Below are 19229 nucleotides of genomic sequence, written 5' to 3'. Positions count from 1 at the left end.
CGTTTCTTTGTGGTATAAGGTATGACCTAGGCTTGAACACTCGTGCACGTCTATTCCTAGACTTGGTGATACGGGAAGCGGACAAAGGAGGAGCCCTGGTCTTGCAGGACTATCGTGATTATAAGCAAGAAATTGTGCAGCAACTATCCGATAGTGAGACATACAGACGATTACCGGGCAATCCTACAGGATCATTTAAAACAAGAATTGACAATTATCTGGAATGTCTATATCAACAAGGCATGATAGATAAAGCCCTGAGGGATTATTTACAAGGGGAATATCCCATTGTCCCTGTGATCTACACCTTACCTAAGGTGCACAAAAATCCCATCACTCCTCCAGGAAGGCCAATTGTGTCAGCTAGGGGATCTTTTTTCTACAGATTTCAGGAACAGCGATGGGGTCTAATGTGGCCCCATCTTATGCCAATCTGTTTATGGCCCATTTTGAAATGGTGGCTACCACCGCCTTTGAAGATCACAGGATAAGGATGTACCGACGGTACATAAATGATCTCTTCCTTATCTGGGGTGGTACTGAGGATGATCTACTGGTGTGGTATTCTGAACTGAACAAAGTGAATCCACAAGTACAATTTAAGATGACCTATAATTCAAATACCATCGATTTCCTAGACTTAAGAATTTATAAAGAGGACACAGCCATCAGTACTACCTTATACCACAAAGAAACGGACAGGAATTCGTTACTGGATGCCACAAGTTGTCACCCTCTCAGCTTGAAAAAAATCACTGCCAAGGTCACAGTTTAAGCGAGTGGTACGCAATAATAGCAACCAGGAGAAGAAGGAACAGCAATTACACGAGATGTATAAGAAATTTACAGATCGGGGATATGGATCCAAGCATCTTGACCAGTCACTAGTGGAGGCATCACTGCTTACACAAGAACAGGCACTCACTAAGTTGGAGAAAGATAGGAGTGAAAAGAAAATGATCTTCACCACCATATTTTCACCGGAAAAAGTACAGTTCTCCAATATCTTGAAGGAACATTGGGAAATTCTGGAGAGTGACAAAACCTTACCCTTTGCATCCTGTGTGACTCCACTGGTTGGGTTCAAACGTGGAAGATCACTGAAAGATATGTTACTAAGACCTGATAATAGTGATAGCTATATGCCAAGTACATGGTTAAAAACCACAAAAAAAGGTTGCTTCCGCTGTAGTGGTTGCACTACCTGTAGTGGATTAACCCAGAGCAACACTTTCCTACATCCATGGTCTAATAAAAAGTACCACATTCAGCACAGGGTTACTTGTACAACCACGTATATTGTTTACCTATTGCACTGTCCGTGTGGTAAATTTTACGTGGGCAAGACCCAGGATGATCTCAGGGCGAGGATGGTGAACCACCGGTCAGCGATTCGGCTGGCAATCAAGAATGGTGATTCGGACCAACCGGTGGCTCGCCACTTCTGTACCAGTGGTCATGCTGTGTCTGACCTTCGCTATATTATCATAGACCACATACCACGTAATTCTAGGGGTGGTGACAGGGGCAGACGTCTACTACAACGGGAGTCCCAGTGGATTTTTAATCTGGAGACCATGTACCCAAAGGGGCTCAATGTCCAGTTGGACTACCAATGCTTTTTATAAATGTTGTAGTGGATGTACGCCCACTGCGTCCTGTTTTGCCTGTAGGGTATTTAGGGACAGTTGGCACCTACACTTACTATGTGGGCAACTTGTTTTAATAATTTGACTTAATGAGGTTATGACATTGGGTTCTCTGTTAACACCTAGGACCTCTATGCTCAATGAGAGATTTGCCGAAGTAAGAAACTCTAGGCTAGATGGAGTAGATGGTATGTGCTATTTAAGGTCATTTTAGTTAAGATGAATTGACAGGTCTATTCGTGTCCTATAGATGACTAATGAATTTCTTTAAGTTTGTATAATGAGTACTGAAGTAACAGTTTTTTGACTATGTACTTAAGTCCTAGTTGAGGGCATTAGTTTACCACATAATGAGTGGATACAGTACATTTAGGCACCCCTTTATATATTTTGCTTTAAAGATTAGAATGTAGACAAACACTTGACATGTATGTTAGGAATTAGCAGAAGGGGTGTGTAAGACCTATTCTAGTGACAGTGTGCTTAGACAAAGGCAGAAATAATAATATATAACACTGCACCTAGTTTAGTTACTTTGCTGTAGGTGAATTGCTGCACTTTTGTATGTTTTCGTTAAGGTGTTTGACTTTGCACTTTTGTTTTGTAGTTTGTCCCCGTTGGCTCTCCCTAGTTCCGGGCGCGCATGCGCAGTTGCGCTACACGGAAGCTGGGAGTCTGATGGCGGTGCTTCACGGTGGGGGTAAGTAGGTATTTAAGGTGATGTTTTATTGATGCCTGTAAGTGGTCTGAGGACAGGGGAGACCCCGAAAACGTTTACTAATAAACGGCATATGTAAACGGAGAGTGCCTTCTTTGTTGTGCGAATATATATATATATATATATATATATATATATATATATACATACATAATAATGTGTGCATTTGCGAGAAAGAGACTGTGTGTGTGAGTGTGTGACAGAGAGTGTGTGTGTGAGAGAGTGTTTGAGTGTTTATGTGTGAGTGTGTGTGAATGTGTGTGAGAGTGTGTATGTGTGTGAGAGAAAGTGTGTCTGTATCAGAGTGTGTGTGAGAGAGTGTGTGTGTGAGAGTGTGTGTGTGTGAGTGTGTGAGAGAGTGCGTGTGTGAGAGGGCGTGTGTGTGTGTGAGAGAATGTATGTGTGTGAGAGAGTGTATGTGTGTGAGAGAGAGATTTTGTGTATAATATAATGTATATGTGTATGTTTCTCGGCTGTATCATAGCCAGAGCCTCGCCAGCCTCTGACCTCACTGCACGTCATTGCCATCAGGTGAGAGAATGGTTGGGGGGTTAAGTTAAAATTTCAACTATATGAGATGTTAATAATAAGACTTATAGCTTCAAGGTTTAAATTATACGTATAATATTATAATGTAACTCACACTGTTCATGTGTAGACCATATTAAGCTGATGTTAATTTGATTTATCCTCCCTGCATGGCAAATTAAGTTATTTAATGTGATTATCTTACTTATATCTGTATATCATCTATCTTTTTGTTGATACTGAAAATAAACAATTTAAGAAAAAAAGATGCCCATCTTACAATGACCTTCTTTACCTTGATGGGATCCTTTTTATGAGCAACAAGAATAGATACATTTTATGGTAGTTTCAAGAATCCTTTCTTTAACCCAGACTCTCTGCTGAGTGTGAGGACATGGATTTATCGTTTGTTTGATTGGGAGTTTGGTGGAGTCTCCTGTGAGTGTGTATGTGTCTGAGAGAAAGTGTGTGTGTATCAGAGTGTGTGTGAGAGAGTGTGTGTGTGAGAGAATGCATGTGTGTGAGAGTGTGTGTGTGTGCGTGTGTGTGTGAGAGAGTGCGTGTGTGTGTGTGAGAGGGCGTGTGTGTGTGTGAGAGAATGTATGTGTGTGAGAGAGTGTATGTGTGTGAGAGAGAGATTCCGGGCGCGCATGCGCAGCTGCGCTACACGGAAGCTGGGAGTCTGATGGCGGTGCTTCACGGTGGGGGTAAGTAGGTATTTAAGGTGATGTTTTATTGATGCCTGTAAGTGGTCTGAGGACGGGGGAGACCCCGAAAACGTTTACTAATAAACGGCATATGTAAACGGAGAGTGCCTTCTTTGTTGTGCGAATATTTAAGGCTTGTAAGCGCACCCCGGCAACTGTATAAGTAAAAAAGAGTGCTGGTTCCCTGCTTTTGTATATATATATATATATATATATATATATATATATATATATATATATATATATATATACTATACACAGTAGATTGCATGGGGAAAAAGCACAGACATCTTTGACTGCACAGTATACAACATTGTAGTGGCATTGGAGAGAAACGGGTTAAAAACATATTACTCACTGTGAAGAGGGGCAGTGCTATTGAGCTATTATTAAAGGCCGGCTGTAAAGTGAAAGTAAACGAGTTGGGTAATAAATGCTTATGGCAGGCACATGAGAACAAATAATTTACAAGCTGCAAGAATGTTGTGTAAAATTCCCTGCTATCAAAACAGTCAACTAGCTGGGGAGGGGCGATAAGTGCAGCGGCATTACTTGAGATGTACTGTATGGGATGTCGTATAATGCTTAAAGAATACTTTCATTTAAAGTCTCTGCTGTTTTTAGACTGCCTTTCCCCTTTCTTTGTAACTCACACATTGCTCCTATGACATTGTGTGAATAATTTCTGTCTGGTAGTGGCAACTCTCACAGCCTGCACAGGTCAGCCACTCTGCCGGTAACATTCTTAAAGGGACATGAAACCCAGTCATTTTCTTTCATGATTCAGATAAAGAATACAATTTTAAACAACTTTCCAATTTACTTCTATTTAATTTGCTTCCTTCTCCTGTTATCCTTTGCTGAAAGGTTTATCTACGCAAGCTCAGGGACAGCAGATAACCTAGGTTCTAGCTGTTGATTGGTGGCTGCATATATATATTGATTGTGATTGGCTCACCCATGTGTTCAGTTAGAAACCATTAGTGCATTTCTGCTCCTTTAGCAAATGATACCAAGAGAATGAAACAGATTATATAATAGAAGTAAATTGGAAAGTTGTTTGAAATTGTATTGTCTATCTGAATCATGAAAGAAAATGTTTGGGTTTCATGCTCCTTTAAGAAGAGGGAGGAAGTTGTGAATTAGTCTGTTGTGCGATCCTGCTCTAGAGGGAAATCCTGCTGTCAGTTCACTCCATTTATCCACAGTGGGACACGCAGCTGGAGTAACCTGTAAGCAGCTCTCTGTGGTCATGTTGACAGCTTAGCCCTCTAACTGTCTGAGCAGGAGACGGCATCTTCTGGCTTCCTAACCTGGAAAGGGCTGAGCTGAAGCCGCTCCAGATGCGCTAAGGGCATGATGTAACAGTTGTTTTCCAATTCCAAATGTCATTTTCATGTCTCCTTTTTTTTTCTCAGGCTGAGAAGAAAATGACATTTGGAATTGGAAACCAAAAGAGCTAAAAACCAGAAGACTGCACTGATGCTTTTATATACTAAAGTATTCAAGACCAGACAGATAGCTCAGCATGCTAAGGCACTGTGGTTGAGCTCTGTAGCAACTTAAGGGTTGCAGGTTCGATCCCCGGCAAGGTCCACTCAGCCTTTCATCCTTCCAAGGACGATAAATTGAGCAGCGCCTTGAGACCCTTGCGGGTGATTAGCCGCACTTTACAAGTACCCAATACATACATACCAGTGTGATTTATCACACACAGCACACACGTACCTCATATATTATTCCCTGGCCTGCACAGCTGAGTATAACTGTTCTTAACATAAAGAATGCAGCATGGGGACGGAGAGCAGAGCACACAAGTTCAGTCCCTAATTCCCGCACCCACACCACCATTCATACAGTGTAACTAACACACCTGTGTTAAACAGCCCCAGCTACCCCCTTTACTGCTGCCAGTTCTGAATCTGAATGTGATTCTGTAATTAATTTGCACTTATCTGGAAAACTTCTCCGGCTCCTGTCTGACTCTTCTCTCAGTCGCCACTTCTCACTGGCAGCAGGCTCACAAATGATATTGCTTGTCTCAGACTGTCGACTCTTTTCCTGCCCTGAATCTGGCACCGACCGCTGATTGGCTTCAGTGGCGACTTAGAGAGAAGCCTCCTTTGAGAGCAGAATGGGCCTTGAAGAGCCGTAAGCACCACTTGGTGGCGCTGGATCCGGCTCATACAAAAATGTAAAAAGCCATCCATATTGCGCAATGGTGGGGGAGCTGAACGTCTCATAGCCTCTCCATTGCACTATATGGATCACAATGCACAATAAACATAGCTCAAATGTGGCAGCGTGGTGTGGTGTTGGGGGGGTTAACTTCGGGTACAGAATTTTTAAAAAAATTTTTTTAATAAACTTTTTTTTTTTAAACAATTTTTTAAAAAGTGTAATACCCAGATAGGACAGGGGAGGCGCTGCCTCACCTGCCTCCTATGTTGGCACGCAGGCTGATGGTGAGGAGAAAAAACAACAACACTACATCATTCCCATAACTCCATATCATCCCTGCTGCATCTATTTAGTCCTTATGCATTGTGGTTTAATGAGTTCTCATTTTAGTGAGTTCTCATTATTTTGGTTTTCCTATTCTAGCATTATTGAGGACCTAACAGGATTTAGGATTTGTTTTTCTCCATTTCAGATAGAGCAGTAATATAAGATTCCCATTTAATTAAGAATCTTGTTATCGGGCTTTCCCAGAGTTACGTAAATTGCATTGTTCCATAGCTAATTGTTGCCTCATTAATTAAAAAAAAAATGGGGGATTTTGGGTGCACTGACATCTTTCTATTCTTTAAATATTAGAGTATGTCCTAAAATTATAGTAAGGTTAATTAATCTAGTCTTAGACCCATACCCCTACCCGTTGCAAATAAATATTATATCTATATTTGTAAGTTTAAATTCCATCTTACAGATTTTGCTCAGCCAGTGTTGTATTTTATTGTATTTATTGATATATTTGATATAGCAATATTAGATGTGACTCTCTTCTGTGTAGAGATGGAGTTGCTTTCTCAACTCTAATTAAGCTTTTTTAAACTAATGATTCCGATACCCCCCTTTAAACCAGAGTTTCTCAATTTCTGTGCAATATTAAGTGTATTTTTTTTTAGATTTTTTTGTTTTGGGGGTGTAATGTTAGAGGGGTTACTGGGTTTTTCTTAGGAAAAGAGCTGATCACTTTAGGGCAATGCTCTACAGAAAGCCTTTTTAAGGGATATTAGTAGTTTATTTTTAGAATAGGGCTTTTTTAATTTTGGGGTGTTTTTTGGGGGGTATTAGAATAGGATTAAATATTTAATTTTTTTGGTAATTTTTTTATTTTCTGTAATCTTACAGGTATGTTTTTTGAGGTAGTTAGGATTTTTTTGTTAAATTTAGGGGTATTTTAATTTGGGTTAAGATAGGGGGTGTTAGGTTACGGGGTTTAGATGTTAGTTTATTACTTTGCGTTATGAGGGAATGGTGGCTTAGGGGTTAATAGTTTATTTAGATAGTTTGCGATGTGGAGGGATGGTCATTAAGGGATTAATAATTTAGATAATTTGCATTGTGGGGGTTGATGGTTTAGGGGTTTTTCAGTTTACTTAGATCATTTGTGTAGTGGGGAGTGGCGGTTTAGGGGTTAAGAGTTTATTTAGATGTTTTTACGTTGTAGGGTGTTAGGGGTTAGTAGGCTAAGGTCTTATGGAAGGGTGTTTTTTGTCTCCGTTGATCTCTATGGGGGAATATATGCTTGCACACGTGAAAACTCAAATTAAGGTTTTTGCGCTTTTTTTGGTTAACATTAGCATAAAATATGTTTCTTTTGTATGATGTACCGAGTCCACGGATTCATCCTTACTTGTGGGATATTATCCTTCCTAACAGGAAGTGGCAAAGAGAGCACCACAGCAGAGCTATCTATTAGCTTAACTCCACCCCCCAGTCATTCTCTTTGCCGGCTCTAAGCAGGAAGGGTAAAGTGAAAGAGGTATTAAGCTGTTAGTTTTATTTTATCTGCAATCAAGAGTTTGTTATTTTTAATGGTACCGGTGTTGTACTATTTACTCTCAGGCAGGACATAGATGAAGATTTCTGCCTGGAGGATTATGATCTTAGCATTTGTAACTAAGGTCCACTGCTGTTCCCACAGAAGCTGAGGAGTACAGGAAAACTTCAGTGTGTGGAACGGTTTCTTGCTATACAGCAATGAGGTATGTTCAGTCATATTTTCTGCAGAGACTGTGTTAACTCAGAAAGGCTGACAATATCCCCATTAGGGGAAGGGGAAGCAGTAATTCTAGTGTTATAAGAGGTTTTACTAGCTTGCATAAAGGGCTAAGTTTTTTGAGCACTCAGTTTGTTTATGAGAAATTGGGGACAAACGTTTGTGTGTTTTGGGAGTAACGTGTCTTATGTTTATGGGACGTTTGCTTGAGGGGTCATTTGGCTTATTTGGGGTTGTTATAACCCACATGGTTTTCAAACTAGGTTTGTTAGATTTGTGTAGGCCCCAGCAACATCGAGTGAGGTGGGCGGGGCCTTTTTTCGCGCCTCAGTTGCGCATTTAGTTATACAGACAAGCAGCAAGCAACTTCTCCTGAGGTCCTGATAATCTTCTAAGGGCCTATTCGAAGCTTTAACCCCATATTATCGTTCCTAAGGGCAGGTAGGGCCACAGCAGAGTTGTGGCAAGGTGCTAATAGGGGTTTTTAACCGGTTTTAGACAAATTTCAATCCGTTTTTTTTCATTTGCGGGTTTATTGCTTATTTACTTATGGTGCAATCCTTCTAAAGCTTAGTGGGTACACTGTTAACATTTCGGAAAATTTGAAGCAATTTTAACCTGTTTTGCAGTTTGTGTATGCCTTTTTTTCTCTTAAAGGTACAGTACCGTTTTTGCAAATTGTGTTTTTTTTCATTAAATAAAGCATTTTCCAAGCTTGCTTGCTTTATTACTAGTCTGTTAAACATGTCTGACACTGAGGAAACTCATTGCTCAATTTGTTTAGAAGCCATTGTGGAACCCCCTCTTAGAATGTGTCCCACTTGTACTGATATGTCTATAAATTGCAAACAGCATATTTTAACATAAAAATTTGGCATTAAATGATTCTCAGACAGAAGGAAGTCAGGTTTTGCCATCTAGTTCTCCCCAAGTGTCACAACCGGTAACGCCCGCACAAGCGACGCCAAATACTTCTAGTCTAATTCTTTCACCTTGCAAGATATGGCTTCAGTTATGAATACTACCCTCACAGAGGATTTATCTAAACTGCCAGGGTTGCAAGGGAAGTGCAGTAGCTCTGGGTTAAGAACAAATGCAGAGCCTTCTGATGCTTTAGTAGCCGTATCCGATATTCCCTCACAATGTTCTGAAGTAGGGATGAGGGATTTGCTGTCTGAGGGAGAGATTTCTGATTCAGGAAAGATGTTCCCTCAGACAGATTTAGATATGACGGCATTTAAATTTAAGCTAGAGCACCTCCGCTTATTGCTCAGGGAGGTTTTAGCTACTCTGGATGATTGTGACCCTATTGTAGTTCCAGAGAAATTGTGTAAAATGGACAAATATTTAGAGGTTCCTGTTTACACTGATGTTTTTCCGGTCTCTAAGAGGATTTCAGACATTGTTACTAAGGAGTGGGATAGACCAGGTATTCCGTTCACTCCCCCTCCTGTTTTTAAGAAAATGTTTCCCATTTCTGACACCATAAAGGACTCATGGCAGACGGTCCCTAAGGTGGAGGGAGCTATTTCTACTCTGGCTAAGTGTACAACTATAGCTATTGAAGACAGTTGTGCTTTCATTGATCCTATGGATAAAAAATTAGAGGGTCTCCTAAAGAAAATTTTTGTTCATCAAGGTTTTCTTCTTCAACCTATAGCGTGCATTGTTCCTGTAACCACTGCGGCTGCCTTTTGGTTTGAGGCTCTAGAAGAGGCTCTTCAGATGGAGACCCCACTAGATGATATTTTGGACAGATTTAAGGCTCTTAATTTGGCTAATTCTTTTATTACAGACGCCGCTTTTCATCTTGCTAAATTAGCGGCTAAGAATTCAGGTTTTGCCATTTTAGCGCGTAGAGCGTTTTGGCTTAAGTCCTGGTCAGCTGATGTGTCATCTAAATCTAAACTTTTGTCCATCCCTTTCAAAGGTAAGACCCTATTCGGGCCTGCACTAAAAGAGATAATTTCAGACATTACTGGAGGGAAGGGTCATACCCTCCCTCAGGATAAGTCAAATAAGACAAGGACCAAACAAATTAATTTTCGTGCCTTTCGAAACTTCAAGAGTGGTCCCACTTCCTCTGCTGCAAAGCAAGAGGGGAACTTTGCTCAATCCAAGCCAACCTGGAGACCTAATCAGGCTTGGAACAAGGGTAAACAGGCCAAAAAGCCTGCTGCTGCCACTAAGTCAGCATGAAGGGGTAGCCCCCGATCCGGGACCGGTACTAGTAGGGGGCAGACTCTCTCTCTTTGCTCAGGCCTGGGCAAAAGACGTTCAGGATTCCTGGGCAGTAGAAATTTAACCCAGGGATACCTTCTAGATTTCAAGGATTCCCTTCCAAGGGGGAGATTCCGTCTTTCTCAATTGTCTGTAAACCCGACAAAAAGAGAGGCGTTCTTACGCTGTGTAGAAGACCTTTTTACCATGGGAGTGATCTGCCCAGTTCCAAAAGCAGAACAGGGGCAGGGGTTCTACTCCAATCTCTTTATAGTTCCCAAAAAGGAGGAAACATTCAGACCAATTCTGGATCTCAAGATCCTAAACCAATTCCTAAGAGTCCCATCTTTCAAGATGGAGACCATTCGGACTATCTTACCATTGATCCAGGAGGGTCAATATATGACCACCGTGGACTTAAAGGATGCGTATCTACACATTCCTCTCCACAAAGATCAGTTTGTGGCTCTTCCTTTCGGGTTGGCCACGGCGCCACAAATCTTCACGAAGGTGCTAGGGTCCCTTCTGGCGGTTATAAGGCCACGGGGCATAGCAGTGGCGCCTTATCTAGATGACATTCTAATTCAAGCGTCGACTTTCCAACTAGTCAAGTCTCACACGGACTTAGTGTTGGCTTTTCTAAGATCTCACGGGTGGAAGGTGAACGTAAAAAAGAGTTCTATTTCCCCCCTCACAAGATTAACAACAGATGCCAGCCTTCTAGGTTGGGGCGCAGTCTGGAACTCCCTGAAGGCTCAGGGATCGTGGACTCAGGAGGAGAAACTCCTCCCAATAAATATTCTGGAGTTAAGAGCAATATTCAATGCTCTTCTTGCTTGGCCTCAGTTAGCAACACTGAGGTTCATCAGATTTCAGTCGGACAACATCACGACTGTGGCTTACATCAACCATCAAGGGGGAACCAGGAGTTCCCTAGCGATGTTAGAAGTCTCAAAGATAATTCGCTGGGCAGAGTCTCACTCTTGCCACCTGTCAGCAATCCACATCCCAGGCGTCAGACTTTTCATCCGGGGGAGTGGGAACTCCATACGGAGGTGTTTGCTCAACTGGTCCATCGTTGGGGCAAACCAGAACTGGATCTCATGGCGTCTCGCCAGAACGCCAAGCTTCCTTGTTACAGATCCAGGTCCAGGGACCCGGGAGCAACGCTGATAGATGCTCTAGCAGCTCCTTGGTTCTTCAACCTGGCCTATGTGTTTCCACTGTTTCCTCTGCTCCCTCGACTGATTGCCAAAATCAAACAGGAGAGAGCATCAGTGATTCTGATAGCTCCTGCGTGGCCACGCAGGACCTGGTATGCAGACCTAGTGGACATGTCATCTCTTCCACCATGGACTCTGCCTCTGAGGCAGGACCTTCTAATACAAGGTCCTTTCAATCATCGAAATTTAATTTCTCTGAGACTGACTGCATGGAGATTGAACGCTTGATTCTATCAAGGCGTGGCTTCTCCGAGTCAGTCATTGATACCTTAATACAGGCTCGGAAGCCTGTCACCAGGAAAATCTACCATAAGATATGGCGTAAATATCTTTATTGGTGTGAATCCAAGAGTTACTCATGGAGTAAGGTTAGGATTCTTAGGATATTGTCCTTTCTCCAAGAGGGTTTGGACAAATGCTTATCAGCTAGTTCTTTGAAAGGACAGATCTCTGCTCTGTCTATTCTTTTGCACAATCGTCTGGCAGAAGTTCCAGACGTCCAGGCATTTTGTCAGGCTTTGGTTAGGATTAAGCCTGTGTTTAAAACTGTTGCTCCCCCGTGGAGCTTAAACTTGGTTCTTAAAGTTCTTCAGGGAGTTCCGTTTGAACCCCTTCATTCCATTGATATTAAACTTTTATCTTGGAAAGTTCTGTTTTTGATGGCTATTTCCTCGGCTCGAAGAGTCTCTGAGTTATCTGCCTTACATTGTGATTCTCCTTATCTGATTTTTCATTCAGACAAGGTAGTTCTGCGTACCAAACCTGGGTTTTTACCTAAGGTGGTTTCTAACAGGAATATCAATCAAGAATTAAAAATGAGGCCTCTGTTGAACAGATTTGCAAGGCTGCGACTTGGTCTTTGCTTCACACCTTTTCAAAATTTTACAAATTTGACACTTTTGCTTCTTCGGAGGCTGTTTTTGGGAGAAAGGTTCTACAGGCAGTGGTTCCTTCCGTTTAAGTTCCTGCCTTGTCCCTCCCATCATCAGTGTACTTTAGCTTTGGTATTGGTATCCCACATGTAATGGATGATCCGTGGACTGGATACACTTAACAAGAGAAAACATAATTTATGCTTACCTGATAAATTTATTTCTCTTGTAGTGTATCCAGTCCACGGCCCTCCCTGTCCTTTTAAGGCAGGTCTAAATTTTAATTAAACTACAGTCACCACTGCACCCTATGGTTTCTCCTTTCTCGTCTTGTTTCGGTCGAATGACTGTATATGGCAGTGAGGGGAGGAGCTATATAGCAGCTCTGCTGTGGGTGATCCTCTTGCAACTTCCTGTTGGGAAGGAGAATATCCCACAAGTAATGGATGATCCGTGGACTGGATACACTACAAGAGAAATACATTTATCAGGTAAGCATAAATTATGTTTTTATTAAGGGCTGCAGCATTATGAGTTTGTGCAGCATTATGAGTTTGTTTTTTGGGACCACTTGGTTTTTTGTTCTAACCGCTTCCTATGCGGTGTTTTGGATTTGTTTGTGATCGCCCTTAATGAGCGGGGCCTATTTTTCATGCGCTCCAACGCGCAGTACATTTTGGCTCATTAGGCATCAGGCATGAGCTCCAGTTAGGCCTAAACTTATGCTCTAATGACCGGATCGTCATAGAGTCATTTTCAAGTACTTTTAGGTCAGGTAAGCACCACAGCAGAGCTGTGGCGAGGTGCAGGGGTCATTTTTTTCAATAAATTTTTTTCACTATAAATGTCCTGATAAGGTTATTTTTTGCTTATTGTTCTTAGGTGCAATAATTTTTGGGCACATTAAATATGTGTTGCTAATCAGATTTAGTTATTTAGCTTTTTAGCAGTTTTGGAAAATTTGTATGCTTTTTTATTTTTTAAAGGCGCAGTACATTTTTTTGAAAAATTGTTCAAAGTGTTTAACATCTTTTAAGATATTGTTAGTCTATTCAACATGTCGGACATTGAGGATACTAATTGTTCTATGTGTTTAGAAGCCATTGTGGAACCCCCACTTACATTGTGTACCTCTTGTACTGAAAGGGCCTTACAATGTAAGAAGCATATTTTAAGTAATAAAAGTGTGCCTAAGGATGATTCTCAGTCTGAAGGGAATCAGGATATGCCATCTAATTCTCCCCAAGTGTCACAACCTTTAACGCCCACACAAGTGACGCCAAGTACTTCTAGTGCGTCTAATTCCTTTACTCTGCAAGATATGGCTGCAGTTTTGTCAACTACTCTTACAGAGGTATTATCCAAATTACCAGTGTTACAGGGTAAACGCAGTAGGTCAGGTATTAATGTAAATACTGAATCATCTGATGCTTTATTAGCTTTTTCTGATGTTCCCTCACAGTGTTCTGAGTTGGGGGTTAGGGAATTGCTGTCTTAGGGTGAACTTTCAGACCCAGGAAATATATTACCTCAGACAGATTTGGATGTTATGTCATTTAAATTTAAGCTTGAACACCTACGTCTGTTACTTAAGGAGGTTTTAGCGACTCTGGATGTTTGTGAACCTATTATAATACCACCAGAGAAATTGTGTAAGATGGATAAATATTTAGAGGTACCTACTTACACTGATGTTTTTCTGATTCCTAAAAGAATTTCGGAAATTGTTAAAAAGGAATGGGATAGACCAGGCATACCGTTCTCTCCTCCTACTTTTAAGAAAATGTTTCCCATATCTGACACCATTCGGGACTTGTGGCAAAGGGTCCTAAGGTGGAGGGAGCTATATCTACTTTTGCTAAGAGTACAACTATACCTATTGAGGATAGTTGTGCTTTCAAAGACCCTATGGATAAAAAAAATAGAGGGTCTTTTAAAGAAATTATTTATTCATCAAGGTTTTCTTTTACAACCTACGGCTTGCATTGTTCCAGTAACTACTGCAGCAGCTTTTTTATTCAAAGCTCTAGAAGAGTCTCTGAAGGTTGAGACTCCATTAGATGATATTCTGGATAGAATAAAGGCTCTTAAGCTAGCTAATTCTTTTATTACTGATGCTGCTTTTCAAATTGCTAAATTAGCAGCAAAAAATGCAGGTTTTGCCATTCTGGCGCGTAGAGCGTTATGGCTCAAATCTTGGTCTGCTGATGTGTCATCAAAATCTAAGCTTTTGGTTATTCCTTTTAAAGGTAAGACCCTATTCGTGCCTGAATTGAAGGTGATCATTTCTGACATTACTGGAGGTAAAGGTCATACCCTGTTAAAATGAGGGGTAAACAGAATAATTTTCGTTCCTTTTGAAACTATAAAGGAGGACCCTCTGCTTCTTCTTCCTCCACAAAGCAGGAAGGAAATTTTGCTCAATCTAAGTCAGTCTGGAGACCCAACCAGACTAGGAATAAAGGATAAACAATTCAAGAAGCCCGCTGCTGCTTCCAAGACAGCATGAAGGGGTTGCCCTCGATCTGGGACCAGATCTGGTAGGGGGCAGACTTTCAGGCTTGGGCGAGAGATGTTCAGGACTCCTTGGCACTGGAAATAGTGACCCACGGGTATCAACTAGAATTCAAGGATTTTCTCCCAAGGGGGAGATTTCATCTTTCACGATTACCTGTAGACCAGATAAAGAGAGAGGCGTTCTTACGCTGTGTAAAAGACCTCTATACTATGGGAGTAATTTGTCCTGTTCCAAAGCTGGAACAGGGACAGGGGTTTTACTCAAATCTTTTTGTAGTTCCCAAAAAAGAAGGAACTTTCAGACTCATTTTAGATCTCAAGTGTCTAAACAAATTTTTTAGAGTCCCATTGTTCAAAATGGAGACTATACGAATAATCTTACCAATGATTCAGGAGGGTCAATATATGACTACCGAAGGATGCATACCTTCATATCCCTATTCACAAGGATCATCATTGGTTCTTAAGGTTTGCCTTCCTGGACAAACACTATCAGTTTGTGGCTCTTCCTTTCGGTCTTGCCACCCAACCCAGAATTTTCACAAAAGTTCTAGGGTCTCTTTTAGCGGTTCTCAGACTGCGGGGCATAGCAGTAGCGCCTTATCTGGATGACATTCTGATTCAGACGTCGAATTATCAATTGACAAAATCTCACACGGACATAGTATTGTCTTTCCTGAGATCTCACGGTTGGAAAGTGAACATAGAAAAGAGTTCATTAGTTCCACAGACAAGGGTTCCATTCTTGGGGACTCTTATAGACTCGGTAGACATGAACATTTTTCTGACAGAGGTCAGAAAGACAAAGATTCTGAATACTTGCCAAGCACTTCAGTCCATTCATCGGCCATCAGTGGCTCAGTGCATGAAAGTCATTGGATTAATGGTAGCGGCAAGGGATATAATTCCGTTTGCCCACTTTCATCTCAGACCACTGCAGCTGTGCATCGTCGGACAATGAAATGGGGATTATGCGAATTTATCTCCTCAGATAAATCTGGATCAAGAGACCAGAGACTCTCTTCTTTGGTGGTTGTCGCCAGATCATCTGTCCCAGGGGACTTGTTTCCGCAGAGCCTCATGGGTGATAGTGACAATGGATGCCAGCCTTCTGGGCTGGGGTGCAGTCTGGAACTCCCTGAAGGCTCAGGGTGTTTGGACTCAGGTGGAGTCTCTACTTCCAATCAATATTCTGGAACTGAGAGCAATATTCAATGCGCTTCTGGCCTCCATTGACTTTGGCAAAATTCATCAGGTTCCAGTCGGACAACATCACGACTGGGGCATATGTCAATCATCAAGGGGGAACAAAGAGTTCCTTAGCGATGATAGAAGTATCCAAGATAATCCGATGGGCAGAGACCCACTCTTGTTATCTGTCTGCAATCTACATCCCAGGAGTAGAAAATTGGGAAGCGGATTTTCTAACTCATCAGACTTTTCATCCGGGGGAGTTGGAACTAATGGCGTCTCGACAGAATGCCAAGCTCCCGAGATACGGATCCAGGTCAAGGGATCCACAGGCCAAACTGATAGATGCCCTGGAAGTGCCTTGGAAGTTCAGCCTAGCTTATGTGTTTCCACCGTTTCCTCTCCTTCCACGCGTGATTACTCGAATTAAACAGGAGAGAGCTTCAGTAATCCTGATAGCGCCTGCATGGCCACGCAGGACTTGGTATGCGGATCTAGTGGATATGTCCTCTCTGCCACAGTGGAAACTTCCTTTAAGACAGGACCTTCTTATTCAAGGTCCTTTCCAACATCCAAATCTAATTTCTCTGCAGCTGACTGCGTGGAGATTGAACGCTTGATTTTATCGAAGCGAGGATTCTCTGATTCGGTCATTGATACTTTGATACAGGCTCGAAAGCCTGTCACTAGAAAAATCTATCATAAGATAAGGCGTAAATATCTTTATTGGTGTGAATCCAAGGGTTACTCATGGAGTAAAGCTAAGATTCCTAGGATTCTGTCTTTTCTCCAAGAAGGATTGGAGAAAGGTTTATCAGCAAGTTCTTTAAAGGGACAGGTTTCTGCTTTGTCAATTTTGCTTCACAAACGTTTGGCAAATGTGCCGGATGTTCAGTCTTTTTGTCAGGCTTTAACTAGAATTAAGCCTGTATTTAGACCTATTACTCCTCCCTGGAGTTTGAATTTAGTTCTTAGAGTTCTTCAGGGGTTCCGTTTGAACCCATGCATTCCATAGATATTAAATTGTTATCTTGGAAAGTTCTGTTTTTAGTTGCTATTTCTTCTGCTCGAAGAGTTTCTGAGCTTTCAGCGTTACAATGTGATTCGCCTTATCTTATATTTCATTCTGATTAGGTGGTTTTACGTACTAAACCTGGATTTCTTCCTAAGGTTGTTTCAAATTAGAACATTAATCAAGAAATTGTTGTTCCTTCATTGTGTCCTAATCCTTCTTTCAAGAAGTAGCATCTGTTACATAATCTGGACGTGGTCCGTGCCTTGAAGTTTTACTTACAGGCAACCAAGGATTTCCGTCAATCATCTTCATTATTCGTTGTTTATTCTGGAAAGCGTAGGGGTCAGAAAGCTACGGCTACCTCTCTTTCTTTTTGGCTGAGAAGTATCATCCGCCTGGCATATGAGACTGCTGGACAGTAGCCTCCTGAAAGAATTACGGCTCATTCTACTAGGGCTGTGGCTTCCACATGGGCTTTTAAAAACTATGCTTCTGTTGAACAGATTTGTAAGGCTGTGACTTTGTCTTCCCTTCATACTTTTTCCAAATTTTCCAAATTTGATAATTTTGCTTCTTCTGAGGCTATTTTTGGGAGAAAGGTTCTTCAAGCAGTGGTGCCTTCTGTTTAGGTTCCTGTCTTGTCCCTCCCTTTCATCCGTGTCCTTTTGCTTTGGTATCCCACAAGTAAGGATGAAATCCGTGGACTCATCATATCTTTGTAAAAGAAAAGTAAATTTAGGCTTACCTGATAGATTTGATTTCTTTTACGATATGATGAGTCCACGGCCCATCCTGTTCTTTTTAAGACAGATTTATTTATTTTTGGTAAACTTCAATCACCTCTGCACCTTTTAGCCTTTCCTTTTCTCTTCCTATACCTTCGTCCGAATGACTGAGGGTGGAGGGGAAGGGAGGGGCTATATATACAGCTCTGCTGTGGTGCTCTTTGCCACTTCCTGTTGGTAGGAGGTTAATATCCCACAAGTAAGGATGAAATCTGTGGACTCGTCATATCGTAAAATAAATCAATTTATCAGGTAAGCATAAATTTACTTTTACTTATATTTGCCATGAGTCAGGTCTATGTACATTTCCCTTTGCAGACTATCAGTTTCAGTTTGGGAAGCATGTTTTAGGAAGATATTTTCTTACCTGGGGTATAGAGTCTTTTTTTTCAAATTGCCTTTTTTTCTTTAATTTTGCAGGCAAAATTAGGCTTGAGAGGTTGCAAAATGCTTTTGGCGCATTAATTTTTTTTGCGCGAATGTGCGTCTATGATGGTGCAGGTTCGTCATTTACGGTGTTTTAGTTAATGCCAGGTTCTTTGTCATGAGGTTGCGTTTGTTATGACATGAGTTGCGTCATTTCCGGATGTTGGCTCCAAAAAATGTCTTCAACTTCATTTTGCATTGTGCGTCATACTTGGCGCCAAAAAAAATGTAGTTTATTTTTACTCCACTTCCTATATGCATTTTGCCTTCTATATGGTCAGAGAGCTATGCTGTTTGCCTTTTGCTTAAGCATTTGCTTTTTTTTCATTCCTGAAACTGCTATATCAGGAAATTTAATATTTTGCTTTAATGTTGCTTTTTTTCACATTCTGCAAGATGTCTCAATCTGATCCTGCCTCAGAAGCTACTGTAGGAATCATGCTGCCTGAACACAGTTCTACCAAAGCTAAGTGTATCTGTTGTAAGTTAGCTGAGATTATATCTCCAGCTGTAGTATGTAACAGTTGTCATGATAAGACTATAGTGTTTAAAAGTGCATATACAGTGCCAACATCCAAACAGATACAAGCTCCCAAAGTGAGACCCCTAAAAACTCAAAAAATGGATATTAATACAGAAAGAGGGAGTGCCAGCTGTAGGCTAAAGTATCAGAATAACAGAATGATATTAAAATACATTTATTACATTCACATAAACTAGGGTACCCTATGTACATATAACAATTTGATTGAAAACAATTAAACAATTAGTTAAAAACAATAGAGTAAGTGCCCCTCAGGAGAGAGGGGAATACCAAAACATATAAACACAAAAAAATGTGTATTTAAAGTCCCACATGATATAAAAAATCTTAATAAGTAGTGATATCCTTAACAAATGTCCTATGTAACAAATCGGGTGCCCTTGTGAATCCAACACAAAGAATTAATTGGATTCACAAGGGCACACATTTTTTTTTTTTTTTGGTGTTTATATGTTTTGGTATTCCTCTCTCTCCCGAGGGGCACTAACTCTGTTGTTTTTAACTAATTTTTTAATTGTTTTCAATCAAATTGTTATATGTATTTGATTGAATTAGATTGAAAACAATTAAAAAATTAGGCCCTATTCCCGTGGGAACTTACAATCTAGA

General features: G+C 41.0%; 1 protein-coding gene across 1 annotated transcript in view; it reads left to right on the top strand.

The window, feature by feature from the left end:
- LOC128661265 (uncharacterized) overlaps positions 1–19229 on the top strand; it is a 744180-nt gene that overhangs the window by 18520 nt on the left and 706431 nt on the right. Inside the window, exons 4-5 of the mRNA XM_053715539.1 lie at positions 61–358; positions 764–1149. Coding sequence (XP_053571514.1) covers positions 61–358; positions 764–1149 — 684 coding nt within the window. The remainder of the gene's footprint in view (positions 1–60; positions 359–763; positions 1150–19229) is intronic.

The sequence above is a fragment of the Bombina bombina genome, chromosome 5, assembly GCF_027579735.1.
Source record: "Bombina bombina isolate aBomBom1 chromosome 5, aBomBom1.pri, whole genome shotgun sequence".
Taxonomy (NCBI): domain Eukaryota; kingdom Metazoa; phylum Chordata; class Amphibia; order Anura; family Bombinatoridae; genus Bombina; species Bombina bombina.
This window is presented reverse-complemented; position numbering and strand designations above follow the sequence as displayed.